The following is an 18104-nucleotide window of genomic DNA, read 5'->3' as shown; positions in this document are numbered from 1 at the left end:
GGTAATCATGTTTTTTCAAAACATGTATTTATTAAGGTATATGGACAATAATGTTTGTAGCCCATTGGCCATAAACTTTGGAGTCAGAACTGGATTTGACTTAATTCTACCAAAACTCAATTTTTACTCAAATTTGGACCAATTTCTCCCATGTTTTTTGGTCTTACTTTCCCCATAGATAGAAGTGAAATAGTAATGACTTCTATATAATTGAGGTAATGACATTGCCTGATGCACTGCTTGGTTTATACTATTATGAAATGACTAAGTAACTTGTCATTATAAAATAATTAATTCTTAAAATTATTTCCATATATTTTTTGTTGAAAATTTAGAAATTATAAAAGTTCACAATAGAATATAAATACCATCTGTGATACCATATCCAAATTATGATCACTTGAGTTAACCTCTTTTAAGCCTTTATATTCAATATTTTTATTTTTAAACTGCAATTTAGACAAGATATGTATATTCTTATGCAAGTTACTTTTAAAAACTCACCTAAATATTTTTATATATTATAAATATTTTCTCAGGTTAAGCAATCTATTTACAAATAGACTCCAGTTAACCTTGAAAAAGAAGGAAATAGTAATACACACCCAAGAAAAATAAAAGCCAATAAATATACAATTCAGTCACATATATGATTTATCCTATCACTACAATATCTCCGAAAGATCCTCTAATGAACAAAACAATGATTGCCTGAAATTTTGTTTTCTGTTCCTCCCAGTAAACATTTAAAAAAAGTAAATATCAAAAAATTTAATAAACCTCATTATATTTGCCAGCCTTAGGTTCAGACTCAGCAAGGAGAGTTATACTACAGATAAAGTAACATTATATTGTGAAATAAACTTGTAGCATAAATAGAGATTATTTAAATATATACACACATACCCTGGATCTATCTATCTATCTATCTTACATAGAAAAACTTCTCAATTTATTTTCATTGTAATTTCTCACATTATTATTACTACCTATTTTCAGAATGCTGAATAATTGTAAAACAAGTACTAGAAACATTTGTTTAGAATGAGCCACTTCCCTAAGGTTTACCTTTTAAATCTTTGTAAACAATTAAACAATCATGCTGGCCAAATTCCAAAAATCAGTATTGCCAACTAATACTCAATATGTTAACAGAAGAATTTACTTGCAGCATTTTTCTTACATTTTTTTGGTTTGAATTCATAAAACCTGCTTGTGCTAAATATTCAGTTGTTTTTCTAAATTCAGTAAATCTGAAGAAAATTTGTACATTGATGTTCATTAACTAGAAATGATAAACATCTGCGTGTTCATTCTACACTGAAGTGAGCACCGCTAGGAATTCTGAATAGATGTTAAAGGCCTATAACCATTCACGCTACATCAATAGTTCACTCATTTTATTTTCTGAGTAGTAGTCTATGGTATGGATATACCACAGTTTACTTAACCATTAAAAAATATCTGAGATGTTTCCTGTTTTGGGCTCTTACGAATACAGCTCTATAAACATCTATGTGTGGGTTTTATGTGAACCTAAGTCTTCACGCCCTGAATGAATCTCCAGATAAATCTAAGTGAAAAAACCAACTTCCAAAAGGTTAGACTTTATGATCCCACTATATACCATTCTTGAAATCACAAAATTATAGAAATGGAGAGCAGATTAGTGGTTGCCAGGGGTTTAGCAGCAGTTGAGGGCAGGAGGGAAGTAGGTGTGGCCATAAAGGGTAAAAGGAGGGTCCTTTTGGTGATGGAGGTGCTTTGTCTTGACTGTATCAGTGTCAGTATCCTGTTGTGATGTTGTTCTGTTGTGTGAGATGTTATTCTTGGGGGGAAACTGGGTAAAGTGCACGCAGGATCTCTCTGTATCATTTCTCACAACTGCATGTGGGTCTACACTTAACTAAGAACAAAAAGCTTAATTAACATGTGATATAATTAGGACTACAGTTGTGCTATATTTCCGGGACATAAGGTAAAGAGATGGTATTTAACATTCCTTGTATAATGTATTCCATTATCAATGAACACTAAAATTCAAAATTCCAGATGAGATTCCAGAGGAAGTCTGGAGATTAAGAAACTAAACTATGTAGCAAGTGCTTTACAAACAGGCAAAATGAAACAATACTGTGTGGAGATACAATAAAAATCATTCAAGTAACTGATGAATATGAAATTTAGGCTAATGGTTTCATTTGGAAGGCTATGATTAAGACAAAGTACACAGTGGCCTTCTGGGAGTTGGATGAAATTCTACCTCTTGGCATAGAAATGATTAAAAGGTTATTTGCCTCAAAATTTTTCACTAAGCTATACATTTGTTGTATGTGGTTTTATTTGTCTTTTATTTTACCACAAAAAGTTAAATGAAATGAAATGAAATGAAGTAAAATGTTAAAACCACATTTAAACCATACTCAATGACTTCTGAAAAATGTATTTTTTAATCTGACATTTTTATTGATAAATTATTCACAGATCATGAATTTCACCAATTTAAAGTAGACAGCTCAGTGGTTTTTAGTATATACATAGAGCTATGTAACCATCACCACGATCTTATTTTATAACATTTTCTGCCAACCCAAAAGAGACCCTGAACCCATCCACACTCACTTCCCATGACCCCCTTGCCCCAGCCCTAGGCAACCACTAATGTAATTTCTGTCTCTATGGATCTGCCTACCTGGATATTTCATGCAAATGAAATCACTCAATATGTGGTCTTTTGTGAATAGCTTCTTTTACTTAGTATGTTTTCCAAGGTTCATCCATGTTTTACCCTGTATCAGTACTTATTCTTTTTATTATCAAATAACATTCCATTATGTGGATATACCACATTTTGTTCATCCATCATCAGTTAATGTGTTGTTTCTGCTTTTTGGCTACTATGAATTATGCTGCTCTGAACATTTGTGTACAGGTTTTTGTGTGGCTATATGCTATTTCTCCTGGGTACTTACTACACAAACTCAAACTGCAGAAAATCAAAGACAAAGAAAAAATTCTGAAATAAGCCATTGAGTGGGAGGAAAATTTACCTATAGTGGAACATGGATTAGGATTACAGCTGACTTCTTATCAGAAATCATGAAATCAAGAAGAGAGTGAAGTGAAATATTCAAAGTGTTGAAATAGAAAAGCATAAACTCAGAATTCTATATCCTGTGAAATTATTCTTCTAAAGTGGAGAAATAAAAAATGTATCAGATACACAGCAACAGAGAATGCCTTATCAGAAGCCCTGTACTGCAAGAAGTGTATTAAGAATTTCTTTAGGGTTTAGGAAAATATGTCAACACTCAGATCAACATAAGGAAAGCAAGAGCTGAAGGAATAAATGAAAGTAAAATATTGTATTTTTCTTATTCTTGCTTGATTGGAAACAAGTTTTAGTTTAAAATAATAATAGTAACAATGTATGGTTTTATTGAAGAATACAGGCAAGTGCTATGAATGACAACAAGGTCCACAATATATGAGAAAGATAAATCAGGAATATTCTGTTATTAGGTACCTGAGTTATGCAAGAAGCAGCACAGGGCTATTTGAAAGTGCATGTGGATTCATTTAAAATGTATATTGGAAACTCTAAGTCAAACACTAATTGTTTTTAAAGTATAATTGATAAAATAAGATAAGAGATATAATGGACTCTTTTACATAAAAAGCTTAATTTAAACCAAGGAAGTCAAAAAAGAATTAGGGTGGTGATGGGAGAAACAAAGAACAAGTATGCAACAAATAGAAAAGAGTTTTAAACATGGTGCATATTAATTCGGTTTATCAGTAATTACTTTATATTTGAATGGTCTAAATATATCAATTATAAAACATAAATTTTCAATGGGATATAAAAGACCCAACTCTAGGTTCTACAAAAAACACACAACATTTTAATATAAAGACATTGATAGGTTTAAGGTAACGGCATATAGAAAAATGTATTTTGCTAATGCTGATCAACATAGCTGGAGGAGACATATCAATTACACACAAAGCAGACTTGAGAACAAGAAAAATTATCCAGGTTAAAGTGAGGAAATAAATAATAATAAAGTGGTAGAATCTCCAATGATATGCAGTCATGCTAAACACCTAACAACAAAATATCAAAAAATGTGAGGCAAAAACTGATAGAACTGAAAGAAGAAGTGGACATCTCCACTACTGGAGTTGTGGACCTCAACAGCACTCTTTCAAGAATTGTGAGTTCAGACGGGCAGCAATTCGGTGAGGACACAGTTGAAGTAAACAGCACTATCCTTCAAACTGGTTCACAGCAGCCCTCCCTTATCCCCAGGGGACACGTTCCAAGCCCCCCAGGGGATGCTCGACACCCTGGATGGTACCGAACCCTGTATATACGATGTCTTTTCCTGTACATACATACCTGTGATAAAGCTGAATTTATAAAGGAGGCACAGTAAGCGACTGTCAACAGTAACTAATAATAAAATAGAACAACTAGAACAATATCCTGCCATAAAAGTTAGGCGACCGTGGCCTCTCTCTTCCAAAATATCTTCCTGTACAAATGTAAAGCCTTTTCCATCTTAACTAAGCACTCATCACACACTGACTGTAACTTGTGCAGCTCCAGATGCAGCAGCAAAAGTAGCACACATTTCCTTTTCCCTCTTCACAGGTTCACGGATGGGAGAGTCCTTACCGTCCTCTATGAAGTTGAGAACTTTCACCTTTTCACTTAAAGGAAGCACTTCACAGCTTCTCTTTGGCATATACGAACTGCCAGCATCATTCTTCGTGCCCTTTGGGCCATTATTACGTAGAATAAAGGTCGCCTGACCACAAGTACTGCGACCCCGGGAGACCATCGACCTGCTACCCCCACGACTGCTGAGTGACTGAAGTGGAACACGGACGGAGGGATGATTCCTGTCCTGTGAGGACGGAGCTGACATAGCGAGATTTCATCACCGTCCTCCGTGGTTGAAAACTTAGGAATTGCTTATTTCTGGAATCTTTTAGTTAATATTTTTGGACTGTGGTTGACCTTGGGTCACTGATGCCAAGTAAAGTGAAACTGCAGATAAGGAGGGACTCCTATCCTTTGCAGACACTCTGTCCAAAAACAGCAAAATGCATATTCCTCCCATGCTTATATGGAAAATTCACAAAGATAGACCAGATTCTAGGCCAGACACAAAACTTAACAAATCAAAAAGAATATAAATCATACAAACTATGCCCCCAGACAACAAGGAATTTAAACTAGCAGTCAGTACCAGAAAGATAGCTTGCAAGTCCCCCAAATATTTGGAGAATACCTTTCTACATAACACAGGAGTCAAAGAAGAAGTTTGGAGAGAAATTTAAAAATACTTTGAACTAAATAAAAATGAAATAGAACTCTTCAAAATTTGTGGGAAGCTGTGCTTAGAGAAAAATTTATGCCATTAAATGTATATATTCATAAAGATGATTAAAGTCAATGATCTAAGCTTCTACTATAGGAAATAGCAAAAGTGGAGCAGTCAAAGCCCAAAGCACAAAGAAGAAAACAAATAATAAAATCACACAGGAAATTAGTGAAATGGAAAACAAACAAACAAAAACAACAGAGAAAAGTCAATGACACTAACTAACCACTTGTCCTTTGAAGTGATAAATAAAAATTGATAAACCTGTAACCAGATTAATCAAGAAATAGAGAAGATACAAATTACCAATATCAGAAATGAAAGAGGGGTCATCACTATTGATCCCATGGACATTAAGAAAAGGCTAATAGTAGAATACTACAAACAACTCTATGCCCACAACTTTGATAACCTCGGTGACATGGATCAATTCTTTGAAAGACACAACTACTAAAACTCACACAGGAGAAATAGATATTCTGAAATGGCCTATATGTATTAAATAAATTGAACCAAAAAAAAACACCTAAACTAGAAAGTTTTCCTGGTGTGTTCTGTCACATATTTAATGAAGGAACGGAACCGATCCTCCACAGTCTTGTCTAGAATATAGAGGCAGAGGCAACACTTTCTAAGTCATTCTTTGATGCCAGCATTATCCTAATACCAAAAACGATTTTAAAAACATTACAGAAAAACAAAATTAAGACCAATATATCTTATCAGCATTTATGCAATGACCTTCAAAAAGTTACTAGCACATCAAACCCAACAATGTATAAAAGAAATTATACATCACAACCAGGTGGGTTTATTCCAGGTAAGGAAGGATGATTCAATATTGCAAATTCAATCAATGTAATCTATGCATCAAATGTTTAAAGAACAAAACAAGTATGGTCATATCAAATGATGCAGAAAAAGCATTTGAAAGAACTCAACATACATCCATGATTAAAACTGCCTGTAAACTAGGAATATAGGGGAACTTCCTCAACTTGATAAAGAACATCTACAAAACACCCACAGCTAATATCATACTTAATGATGAGAAACCAGACCTGTTCCCACTGAGACCAGGAACAAGGAAAGGACATATTTTCTCACAATGAATATTCAAGTTACGCTGGAAGTCCAGGCTAGTGCAATATGACAATAATGAAAAAATAAAGTTACATTGACTTAAAGAAGGAAATAAAGCCATCTTTATGGCCATGAAATAATTCATGCGTTGGACTTTATTACAATTAAAAAGTTCTGTTCTGGGCTTCCCTGGTGGTGCAGTGGTTAAGAATCCGCCTGCCAATGCAGGGGACGTGGGTTCGAGCCCTGGTCCGGGAAGATCCCACATGCCGCGGAGCACCTAAGCCCATGCGCCACAACTACTGAGCCCGCGTGCTGCAACTATTGAAGCCTGTGCTCCACAACAAGAGCAGCCACCGCAATGAGAAGCCCATGCACCGCAACGAACAGTAGTCCCCACTTGCCGCAACTAGAGAAAGCCCGCACGCAGCAAAGAAGACCCAACACAGCCAAAATAAATAAATAAATAAATAATATTAATAAAGAGAAAAAAAAAAAAGTCCTGTTCTGCAAAATATACTTTTAAAGAAAATTAAAAGGCAACCCATCCACAGAGAGGGAGAAAATATTTTTAAAACATATATTTGATGTGGTAGCCAATACAAACAAGGAGCTATCTCCAATGTATATATAAAGAACTTTGTTAAGTTCAACAATATGAAAACAAACAACTGAATTTAAAAATGGGCAAGGTATGTGAATAGACATCACCAAAGAAAATAGAAAGAGGGCAAATGAGCATATGAACATATGCCCAACATCATCTGTCATTAAGGAATTGTAAATTAAAATAGCAATGAGATACCACTGCACACATGGTTCAAATTCACAAAACTGAAAGTACCAATTGCTGGTAAGGATACAGAGCAATGGGAACTCTCCTTTATGGCTAGTGGATGTGCAAAACGGTACTGCCATTTTGGAAGACAGTTTGGCAGTTTCTTGTAAACTAACTATAATCTTACCATATAATTCAGCAATACACCTCCTAAGTTATACTCAATTTATTTAAAACTTAATGTCCATGCAAAAACCTGCCTGCAAATATTTATAACAGCTTTATTCATAATCACCACAAACTGGAAGTAAGCACAATGTCCTTCAATAGGTAAATAGATTTTTAAAAAACTGTAGTGAAGTTGCTTGATATTCCATTTTCTGGACCATGAAATATTATTCAGTGCTCAAAAAGAAATAAATTATCAAGAGCTAAAAGACAAGAATCATTCTTAAATGCACGTTGCTAAGCGAAAGAAGCCATTCTGAAAAGGCTACATTCTCTATGATTTCAATTATATGACATTCTGATAAAGGCAAAACTATACAGACAGTGAAATGGTCATTTCTAGAGGGCCATGATGTGGGGAGGAAATAGCTGAGGAGGAGTTTTTTTAGGGCAGTGAAACTCTTCTGTAGGACATTGTAATGGTGGATACATGGTATTATGCACTCGTCAAAACCTGTAGAATTTGCAGCTAAAAGGTGAGTGAGCCTTAATGTGTGCAAATCTTTAAAAAAAATCATTTAGGAGGTTAAGGGATATCACAGTTGAATGCAGGATATGACAAGAGAATCTGAATGTATTACGAACATCTGAAACAACCTCACTGAAGGGCTTAGGAGAGTGGAACTGACCTAAGTGAATCTGGAAATTAATGAAATCTGCAAGACTAAAGGCAAAAAAGAACAATACATCAATCCTCTACCTAGTCAAGTTTTCCCACTAGGGAGTGGGTTAACTGCCCTGATCCTGCTGTACATATGTACTGGATTAGAACAATTAAATAAGCAGATGGCAGATGGTGTAGCATCTGTTAGTGGGAGGCTACAGATAAGCAAGGGGAGGAGGCTAGGACTGTCTGTGTGATGATGGGTTCCCTTAGCGGCAGCCATGTAAACTCACATTTAGCTTAATGTAGGTACAGAGTAGGTATGTGAGCAATTCAGTACACACACACACACACACACACACACACACACACACGCCTCCTGTTCTGTAAGCTGAGGGGCCTAGAAGGCACAGCTACTCCACAAGCAATGAGCACACCAGCTCCCAGAATGTGGTTTCTCAAACATCCTCTAACAAAGCGAAGCAGGGCCTCTGGGAGGAATGGCTGATTCTTGGACTGGCAGGAAAGGTACAAGATGAGCCTGAAACATCTTTTAGCACCAGAAACTGAGAAAGTGCTCCAAAAAAAAAAACAAAAAAAAACCCCAAGGGCTTTTCAAAGCAACACTAAAACCAACTGGAAAAGCTTATAGCCCAGAGTATAAAAGAAGTATCCACAATCCACACTGATCTGTCAAAATGACTGAATAAATTTGAAAAACTGAGGTGAATAGACAAATCTCGTATGCAGCAGAATTCCAGGGAATGTACACAGACAGTCCACCCCTGTGGAGGTAGAGCATATTCCCCACTAAGTGTAGGATCTCCTTCCAAGGAGCACAGCATGGAAAGGGAACAAGAACCACAGAGTAAGAAACCTGGCAGACTCTCCCTCATCCAGGTGCTGGTGATGCAGTCATGACGGCAGGTACACGTGATAAGACATGATAAGACTGGCACTGTGCCTCTGTCATCTTCCTCCCAACACACATAAGCCCAGTCTAATCACAAAAAAAAATCGGGAAACTCCAAATCGAGATTCAGCCCGCAAAATACCTGACCAGTCCCCCTCAAAAGTGTAACAGTTATCAAAAAAGAAGTCCTAGAAACTATTACAGCCCACAGGAGCCAAAGGAGACGTAATTACGTGTGATGTGTAATCCGGATGGGATCCTGGGACAGGAAAAGAAGTATTAGGTAAAAACTAAAGAAATGTGAATAAAGTATAGACTTTTGTTAATAATAATGTATCAGTACTGGTTTACTCCTTGTAAGAAATGTAATGTAACAATGTGGGATGTTAATAATGGGGAAAACTGGGTGTGGAAACTAAAAATAGAACTACCATATGACCCAACAATCCCACTACTGGGCATATACCCTGAGAAAACCATAATTCAAAAAGAGTCATGTACCACAATGTTCACTGCAGCTCTATTTACAATAGCCAGGACATGGAAGCAACCTAAGTGTCCATCAACAGATGAATGGATAAAGAAGATGTGGCACATATATACAATGTAATATTACTCAGGCATAAAAAGAAACGAAATTGAGTTATTTGTAGTGAGGTGGATGGACCTAGAGTCTGTCATACGGAGTGAAGTAAGTCAGAAAGAGAAAAACAAATACCGTATGCTAACACATATATATGGAATCTAAAAAAAAAAAAAAAAAAAAAAATGGTTCTGAAGAACCTAGGGGCAAGACGGGAATAAAGATGTAGATGTAGAGAATGGACCTGAGGATATGGGGAGGGGGAAGGATAAGCTGGGACGAAGTGAGAGAGTGGCATGGACTTATATACACTACCAAATGTAAAATAGACAGCTAGTGGGAAGCAGCTGCATAGCACAGGGAGATCAGCTCGGTGCTTTGTGACCACCTAGAGGGGTGGGATAGGGAGGGTGGAAGGGAGACGCAAGAGGGAACGGATATGGGGATGTATGTATATGTACAGCTGGTTCACTTTATTACACAGCAGAAACTAAGACACCATTGTAAAGCAATTATACTCCAATAAAGATGTTAAAAAAAAAAGTGATGCATCAGTAGGGGTTCACCAACTGTAAGAAACGTCGACAGCAGCCCGTGATCTTAGTAAGAGGGGATACTCTGTGTGAGACAAGATGGGGAGAGAACTTTCTGCACAATTATTTTGTAAACCTAAAAGGCTTCTAAAAGATAAAGTCTATTAAAATTGAAAAAGAGAAAAAACACACACATTCCCAGGCACTTTCTCATGAGTGAGCTGCAAAATACATCGAGTGATCTATCTCAAACGCTTCATCTTTCAGATAAAAAATGAGGGTCAGAAAAATGTAGGCCCTGTATGATCATCAGACAGCTGGAAAATACCTATAACAAAAATTCTAACTTAGGTGTGCAAATTTCCATCCTCAGACACTTTCTTCTCCTTGCCTTTCAGTCCGATCATGCTGAAAATAAAACGTCAGCGATGTGAGAGCTGGATAATCTGGGTAACACACGCCTCCCCTCCTCCCCCTGACCTGTGGGGCAGGAGAGTGACTGGGGAGCGTCTTCGTCGGGGCGCGGTGACGTCCACGCGCCTGTCTCTACCCCGCCGGTCACTTGCTCTTCTCTGTACACAGGGTCTAGCTGGGCCTTCTGCTGTGTGTCCTCCCTGCCGATTCTTCTGGGCGGGAATTAGCTGGTGCTCCACTAAGGAAGGGTTTATCTGGCCTGGCTTTGTGTCATTGTCGAGGGCGCTGCGAAACGGGTCTTGAGTCTGTGTAAGACAACAAGTAGGGATTTGCTGGGAACCAGTAGCCAGGAGTGAAGAGCATGGAGTTAATGAACTTGTCACCTGTGCTGTCTCTCTTCATGGCCTAATGAGGGGACAGACCTGTGGGTCCAGCAGAGAAGGAACTCCTAAGGGTGTTAATGAAAATCTATGGGTGTAAATTAGTCAAGTCCTAGGTATTTTACTGCTTTTCAAAATCAGAGATACAATAAACAATATTTAACACTTTTTTTGTCTTTACGCTTAACCCTTCCCAAACCGGTGGGAAATAGTAAAAGTCTAGTGATTTCATGTATGGCTTTCCTCTGTGGTAGTTAATTCAAAGAAAAAGAGTCCACTGCAGTCAGAATTCTTGAGGAAAATCTTAATCCATTAGCCCTCAAAACCTATTTCCAAACTGAAAACAAATTGAGAATTGTTAGCAGTTAGGTGAAACATGATATGTTACTCAATGACAATTGAAGCGTTTTGCCAAGATCTAAAATGCTTTATGTTCCCAAATCACATCCTAAATATGTTCCTTGATAACTCGTAAAATCTCCTAAATGGTTCCAATATATAAACTAATGCCTCATTTTCAGATGATATGATGTAACTCTTGTAATTTTATTTTCTGATTAATCTAAGCTAAAAAAGAAAATTCCAATGGAAATTTTGAATTAAGTTAAGCATATCTCATAACAATTAAAATGTTATTAAACAACATTTTGTACTTCTTTTATCGAAATTTGTTCTCATTGCATAAATATATCATTTTAACTTACATAATTTGAGCTATTCATTCTGCTCCTGTAAAAATTACACAATTTTAGAGTTTGGTTCAAAGTCACAAATTCAGAATCAGGGTGATGGTTATTTGCAGTTCTAGTTATCTAATGTTTTCTATCAATAAGACCATAAAAACAAAAAACAGATGAAACTCTTATTCGGTCTCAAAGCTGGCACCTGCTCTAATCTTTCTTGGTCAGGAAACTGGTAGCTTTTCTTCCTTCGCAATCTTCTAGCAAGAAGAATGCCCGGGGTGGTGTGGGTGAAGCCCAGAATTGATGATCGCACACCCAGACATGAGAAACATACAGACGCAGACTCCGTGATGACCTAATTCTAGTTATTTAGCTAAAGACTCCATTAACAACAGTCCACTGAGTGCCCACGCAGAGAGCAGGGATCCCGGACCACACAGATCAAGCCTGTAGCTAGCTCCATCACAGAAGCTACGGCTACACCGTTGAAGGCATCTACGAATGATGCAGACTCCTAACAATGGCAGTGAATAGTGCAGGTGAATAAAAGAAAGTCACAGGCACAAACAACCTACTGTCGTTCCTTCCTGGGCTTCTTTCTGAATTTGCGCCTCTGGGGGTCCTGATTTGGAATGAGGAACGCGGTCTGTCAGCATGGTACTTAAAACCATCCACACCTCTGAGCTTGCGATGACCTTTTCTGCCCATATAAGTCCGTTCTTAAACATTTAATTAATATCTCAGTCCCACTGAGCTGTAAGTCAGTCTGTTTCCTTAGATAATTAGCAGTGAAGACAAAAGCACCTAATCACTGTTGCAAAGTGAAAGATTGGAACCAAATAAGAATATCACTACCTACACTTCAAAGCTGATATGGTTAAACCGCTCAAAAGAGTAAAAGTTTGTTGTAAGGGCCACGTGCGATTTGCAATACAATCTTAAATCCCTCTTCTTTGAAACAGAATGAACACCATTCGGAAGTGGCGCAATTAGCGCATTCTAATCTTTCATGCCACGTGGATCTGTTTAATCAAAGCCTCATCACAGTAAGTGTAAGCGTGCTGCTTGCCTCTGAAGGGCAAATTGCAAACAGGGCTCCATGGAACAGCGTGCGGTTTTGGAAGCGAATGCACTTGTTTTTGCTCCCTGGACAATGAGTTTAAAATCACGTTGTACTTTTGAAAAAAGACTAAAGTTAAAATATCTTTGTTACAGGGCTGTATTTGAAATTTGTGTATATTCAGAACCGAGTGGTCTGTGATGTGTTGCTTCTCATTTGTCTAAAACTCTGTTCTCAAATATTGCTTTCCCCTGTACCTATTTGACATAAGCCTGAGATTTGAAGTACATATATTTTTGCGAGGTTCACCACGGGGTGATTTTTCAAAAATCAAGTAGGATTTTTGAAAGAAAAACCGAGCGATGAATACGGACACACCTTGCCTGTCCCACAGAGAACGCTCTCCAACAGCTCTGCTTGTGGAGCTGGGGCTTTTCAGACGCTGGGAGTTGCCTCTTTGAGGCCTGAAATATGTAAATATATCAGAAGAGTTTTCTCCAAAGAGTAGCGGGGCAACGTCTTCACAAACCAAGTGAACTGGAGCCGCGAGAAGCCAAAGGCTTACGGTATTTTCATTTTGTTTGACCCTGGAGTACAAACCTTTAGGCATATTTTCTCCTCTCTCCTTTCCCCTGTGAGCTGATATGGAGATTCAGTGAAGGTTCTATGAATGTGATTGAATCAGCCGTGAAAAACGTTTCCCAAACGCCCGACACCGGCCTGTTCTTTTCGGCATCATTTTTTATGCCCTCCCTCAGCTCCACAGAAGCTACTCAACCTTCCAGCTTCTCCCAAGATGTAGATTAGAGGCCGCTGACAGTGAAACTGCTGGGCCCGTTGTTAAAATACAAATTCCTGGGTCACATAAGCTGAGTGAATTAAAGTACCTGAGGCCGGCCTTCAAATCTGCACATTTACCAACATCCAAGAAAATACCACAGTAAGCACTGCTCACCTTTCTGTGTAGCTGTCTAGTGAGCTGAACCTGCGAGCCTTCAGATGAAGTGTCTCTAAATGTCGTCTCTGTCTCTGTCTCTCTGTCTCTGTCTCTCTCTCACACACACACGCACGCGCGCACACACAGACACACACGCGCGCACGCACACACACACACACACACACACACACACACGGTCTTTACATGCTCTTCCCATTGCCCCGGCTACTAGATGAAATTTTACAAACATAAATTTTACTGTTGATAAGCTTCTAAACATTTGCAAAGATCTAGAGATATATTTCACCTAGAGATCTACTTAGCGGACACGGGCTAGTAGGAAATAACCGAAAAACTGGAAAACACAGCAAACGGCCCCCCTTAAGTATTTCTTTGAATTACATTTTGCTCTGAGTGATACTCACTGATCTGTTTCTAACATACAAAAAAAAAACCAAACACCAAGTAAGAGATTATCCGAAAGTCTGATAGCACACTGGACCAGCGTCATATTTCCTAATGAATAAAATGAAAAGTTTTTAGCAATGCCCTAAATCCTCATGTGCACATGGGGAAAATTATGATATTAGGAAAAAGTAAAGAAAACTCACCACTTCTTCATGTCTGCATTTTCTCACATTAATCCCATTTATCTGCAACGGAAAAGAGAGACACAGCTTCACGTGGTATATTGTGAATTGACTTTATGTTTTGGTTGCACATGGAAAATAACGGTAAGGTGTATACCTGTAGAATTGCGTCCCCAAGAAAGAGCAGCCCTGAGAGCTCAGCTGTGAATGGAGAAGGACAACTGATTACGCATCGTCTACTTCCTTCACACAGATGAAGGAGTTTTTAATTAAATAAAGTCAAAACTGATAAAAGGAAAAAAGTGAAATGTGTTATACGGGTAGCATCTTAAAAGATCCACAGGTAATAGAAATGCAAAAACAATCACATGATTCAACTCCTATGATTGAAACATGAGCTGAATTGAAACACATGCTGTGATAGTTCCATTTCATTCTATCATTTCAGATCTTAGTTGCCAGAAATTGGCCACGCTTCTGGATGGAGGACTAAATATTCTCATGTTCTTATGAGAGCATTAAGGCATCTATGAAAACGTTTAGAGCTAGACATTCACTCCATCGGCAATGGAATCAGCTCCCCGTTTCTTTTTAAACACTAGGCTGTCTCAGTGATTTCGGTCATTGTTAACAGTTGCTTTACATCTTCAGAGTTTTTCCTGGATGAAATTTCATATGAAGGGCTGAGTTAAATTGCATATGAAAACTGAAAAAATATATATAACTGGAGTTGCCTGTAATTGATGTGACCTGTAAGCATCAGATCCGTTTCTCTGTTTGCTTGTTAATGAGACACTGTGCAGTCATGCAATCTCCGGCTCACACACAGCCGCCTGCTCTACTGTCTTCCCTCCCTGCCCGCCGGGCGGGTAAAGGACTTGGACTCGGCAGTCGGAACCGTCACGTGCTGCCTGGTCATGGGAACCCGGCTGGTCAGTCCCATACGAATTTATGATTCTAACTATTGTCTTGTTCCTCAGTGACAGTGACTCACAGGGCAGCTCTCAACACTTTACCTCTTTGCTCCTTGGAGATTTTTGAAATGACAACTGGAATGTTATGTTCCGCTCCCCCCTGAAAAGAGAAAATCATATATCGTGCTTTTTAATCTCAAAAATTAAATACACAGCCTTTAGTTAGGAAACTATACAAGTTATGAATAGCATGTGAATGGACACCAAATAATTAAAATAGACCCCTGGAATTTTTCTACCAAATAGATTGTCCTCCCAAGAAACTTATCTGTTTAGAATTTCTCTGTGGCATGCAATAATTAATAGCAGTTGACTTTGAAAATTTCAATTTTTTAAATTAAGATTGGTGATTCCTTAAGAAGGCATTTCCTCCAATGTGTAGCCGCCCATTGTAGAAATTCTTACTTAGATCATTATGTATTTCCATTATCTGGCTAAGTTGTTCTATGCTGGGGACCAAGCAAGGGCCCCTTTGGATGCTGCATGGCTGGAGAGACTACATACACAAATTGGTACAAAAAAACAGAGTGTGTACATGCCTGATGGGGAAGGGGTCATTATATTCCTCTGTGTGTGAAAGTACATACTAAACAATTAACAGAATACAGTAAACTGACAAGAATATTGCAACAGTGCTTTGTCTAATTGACCAAATAAGATAGAAAAAATAAAGAAAAATAAGTAAGCTAAACTTATGTGGACGGAAATAAAATAAATCCCTGAAGTAACTGCATAAAATTATGGTTTTTATATAACAGATTTGAGAAGGTTGAAAGCAATAGTTGAAAAATCAAATAAGTGCATTAAAGAATAAGATTTCATGTAGAAAACAAGTACAGCACTTTTAACATGGGTAGTTGAAAAGATAATCTAAATTTCCATTGGGGTTTCTGTAGCTTCAGAATAAGTAAACCTCCTAAGCCTTTTTTCCTTCAAAGACAAAAATTATTTTAGAACAGACATTTTTTCCCATGAATGTCCATATTTAGCACTGAGTTGTCAATATATTTAAATATAAGCCAGGCAGTAGTTGTAGAGAACAGTAGTGGCTTTCAAGCTTTTCTTGGCAAGTAGTCCTTTCTAGTTCTAGGGTATTAAGAAGAGACGTGATAAATAAAATACTGAAAGCTGTCTTACCCAGGGTGAAATTCAAACCCACCCCTGAATCCCCTGTTCTCACCATTTCCCACCAACCTGACATTCACCCACCCACCCTCACTAAGTCTGTGCAGAAGGTCTCTGGCATAAGCTTCCTTGGCTTCTGATTCTGCTTTTGCGTTTTGTGTTTGTGTCCATAACAAGCCCTGATCCTGTCCAAGACAACCTCTCATCTGATCAGAGCACAGGATTGGGACTGAGGGTCAGTACAGAAGGAGTGCTTCGTCAGCACAGTAAACCCGCAACAGAATCCAAGGCCCTTCATGTTTACCAGTTAGGGTTCCAAGTTCCCAATCCCTGCGTTCTGTTCTATCTTTCCCCATTATACTTATTAGCTTCTTACCTACTACAATCTTACACATTTCCTACATATATTATTTGTTTTCTTTCTCCTAACCACAAAGCAAGTTCCACAAGCGCAATAGATTTATTTATTTATTTATTTTGGTTATTTGTTTCCTACATTGATGTAATGTCAGTGCCTGGAATAATGATTCTTTTTTAAGCTTTGAAATGTTTGTTGAGTGAATGAGTGAATGAATAAATGAAGTCTAAAATTTTCCAGACCTAAAATTGTTCATTCTTTTTTTTTTAAACAATTTTTTAAGATTTTTTTGATGTGGACCATTTTTAAAGTCTTTATTGAATTTGTTACAATACTGCTTCTGTTTTAAGTTTTGGGTTTTGGGCTCCAAGGCATGTGGGATCTTAGCTCCCTGACTAAGGATTGAACCCACACCCCCTGCATTGGAAGGCAAATCTTAACCACTGGACCACCAGGGAAGTCCTATAAAATTGTTCATTCTTTAAAGTACTTTGCAGAGGGAGACCTTCAAGACCACAGAGGAGTAAGACATGGAGATCAACTTCCTGCCCACAAATACATCAGAAATACATCTACATGTGGAACAACTCCTACAGAACATGTACTGAACACTGGCAGAAGACCTCAGACTTCCCAAAAGGCAAGAAACTCCCCACGTACCTGGGGAGGGCAAAAGAAAAAAGAAAAAACCGAGACAAAAGAATAGGGACGGAATCTGCACCTCTGGGAGGGAGCTGTGAAGGAGGAAAGGTGTCCACACACTAGGAAGCCCCTTCGCGGGCGGAGACTGCGGGTGGCGGAGGGGGGAAGCTTCGGAGCCACGGAGAAGAGCGCAGCAACAGGGGTGCGGAGGGAAAAGTGGAGAGATTCCGGCACAGAGGATGGGTGCCGACCAGCACTCACCAGCCCGAGAGGCTTGTCTGCTCACCCGCCGGGGCGGGCGGGGCTGGGAGCTGAGGCTCGGGCTTTGGAGGTCGGATCCCAGGGAGAGGACTGGGGTTGGCGGCGTGAACACAGCCTGAAGGGGGCTAGTGCGCCACAGCTAGCCAGGAGGGAGTCCAGGAAAAAGTCTGGAACTGCCTAAGAGTCAAGAGACCATTGTTTTGGGGTGTGCGAGGAGAGGGGATTCAGAGCACCGCGTAAACGAGTTCCAGAGACGGGCATGAGCCGCGGCGATCAGCACGGACCCCAGAGACGGGCATGAGACGCTAAGGCTGCTGCTGCCGCCACCAAGAAGCCTGTGTGCAAGCACAGGTCACTCTCCACACCGCCCCTCCCGGGAGCCTGTGCAGCCCGCCACTGCCAGGCTCCCGTGATCCAGGGACAACTTCCCCGGGAGAGCGCACGGCACGCCTCAGGCTGGTGCAACGTCACACCAGCCTCTGCCGCCGCAGGCTCGCCCCGCATCCGTACCCCTTCCTCCCCCCGGCCTGAGGGAGCCAGGGCCCCCTAATCAGCTGCACCTTTA

The 18104-nt window shown here is 39.0% G+C and overlaps 1 protein-coding gene across 4 annotated transcripts in view; it reads right to left on the bottom strand.

Annotated features, from left to right (window-relative positions):
• The window catches only part of SNTG1 (syntrophin gamma 1), a 480938-nt gene that overhangs the window by 156066 nt on the left and 306768 nt on the right, over window positions 1-18104 (bottom strand). For all 4 annotated transcript variants that reach the window (XM_061171420.1, XM_061171419.1, XM_061171421.1 and 1 more), the window contains exons 6-8: window positions 15196-15253; window positions 14337-14380; window positions 14201-14242 (exon numbers count right to left, since the gene is read on the bottom strand). In XM_061171420.1, the coding sequence (XP_061027403.1) occupies window positions 14201-14242; window positions 14337-14380; window positions 15196-15253 (144 nt within the window). The remainder of the gene's footprint in view (window positions 1-14200; window positions 14243-14336; window positions 14381-15195; window positions 15254-18104) is intronic.

Source organism: Eubalaena glacialis, chromosome 17 (assembly GCF_028564815.1).
Source record: "Eubalaena glacialis isolate mEubGla1 chromosome 17, mEubGla1.1.hap2.+ XY, whole genome shotgun sequence".
Taxonomy (NCBI): Eukaryota; Metazoa; Chordata; class Mammalia; order Artiodactyla; family Balaenidae; genus Eubalaena; species Eubalaena glacialis.
This window is presented reverse-complemented; position numbering and strand designations above follow the sequence as displayed.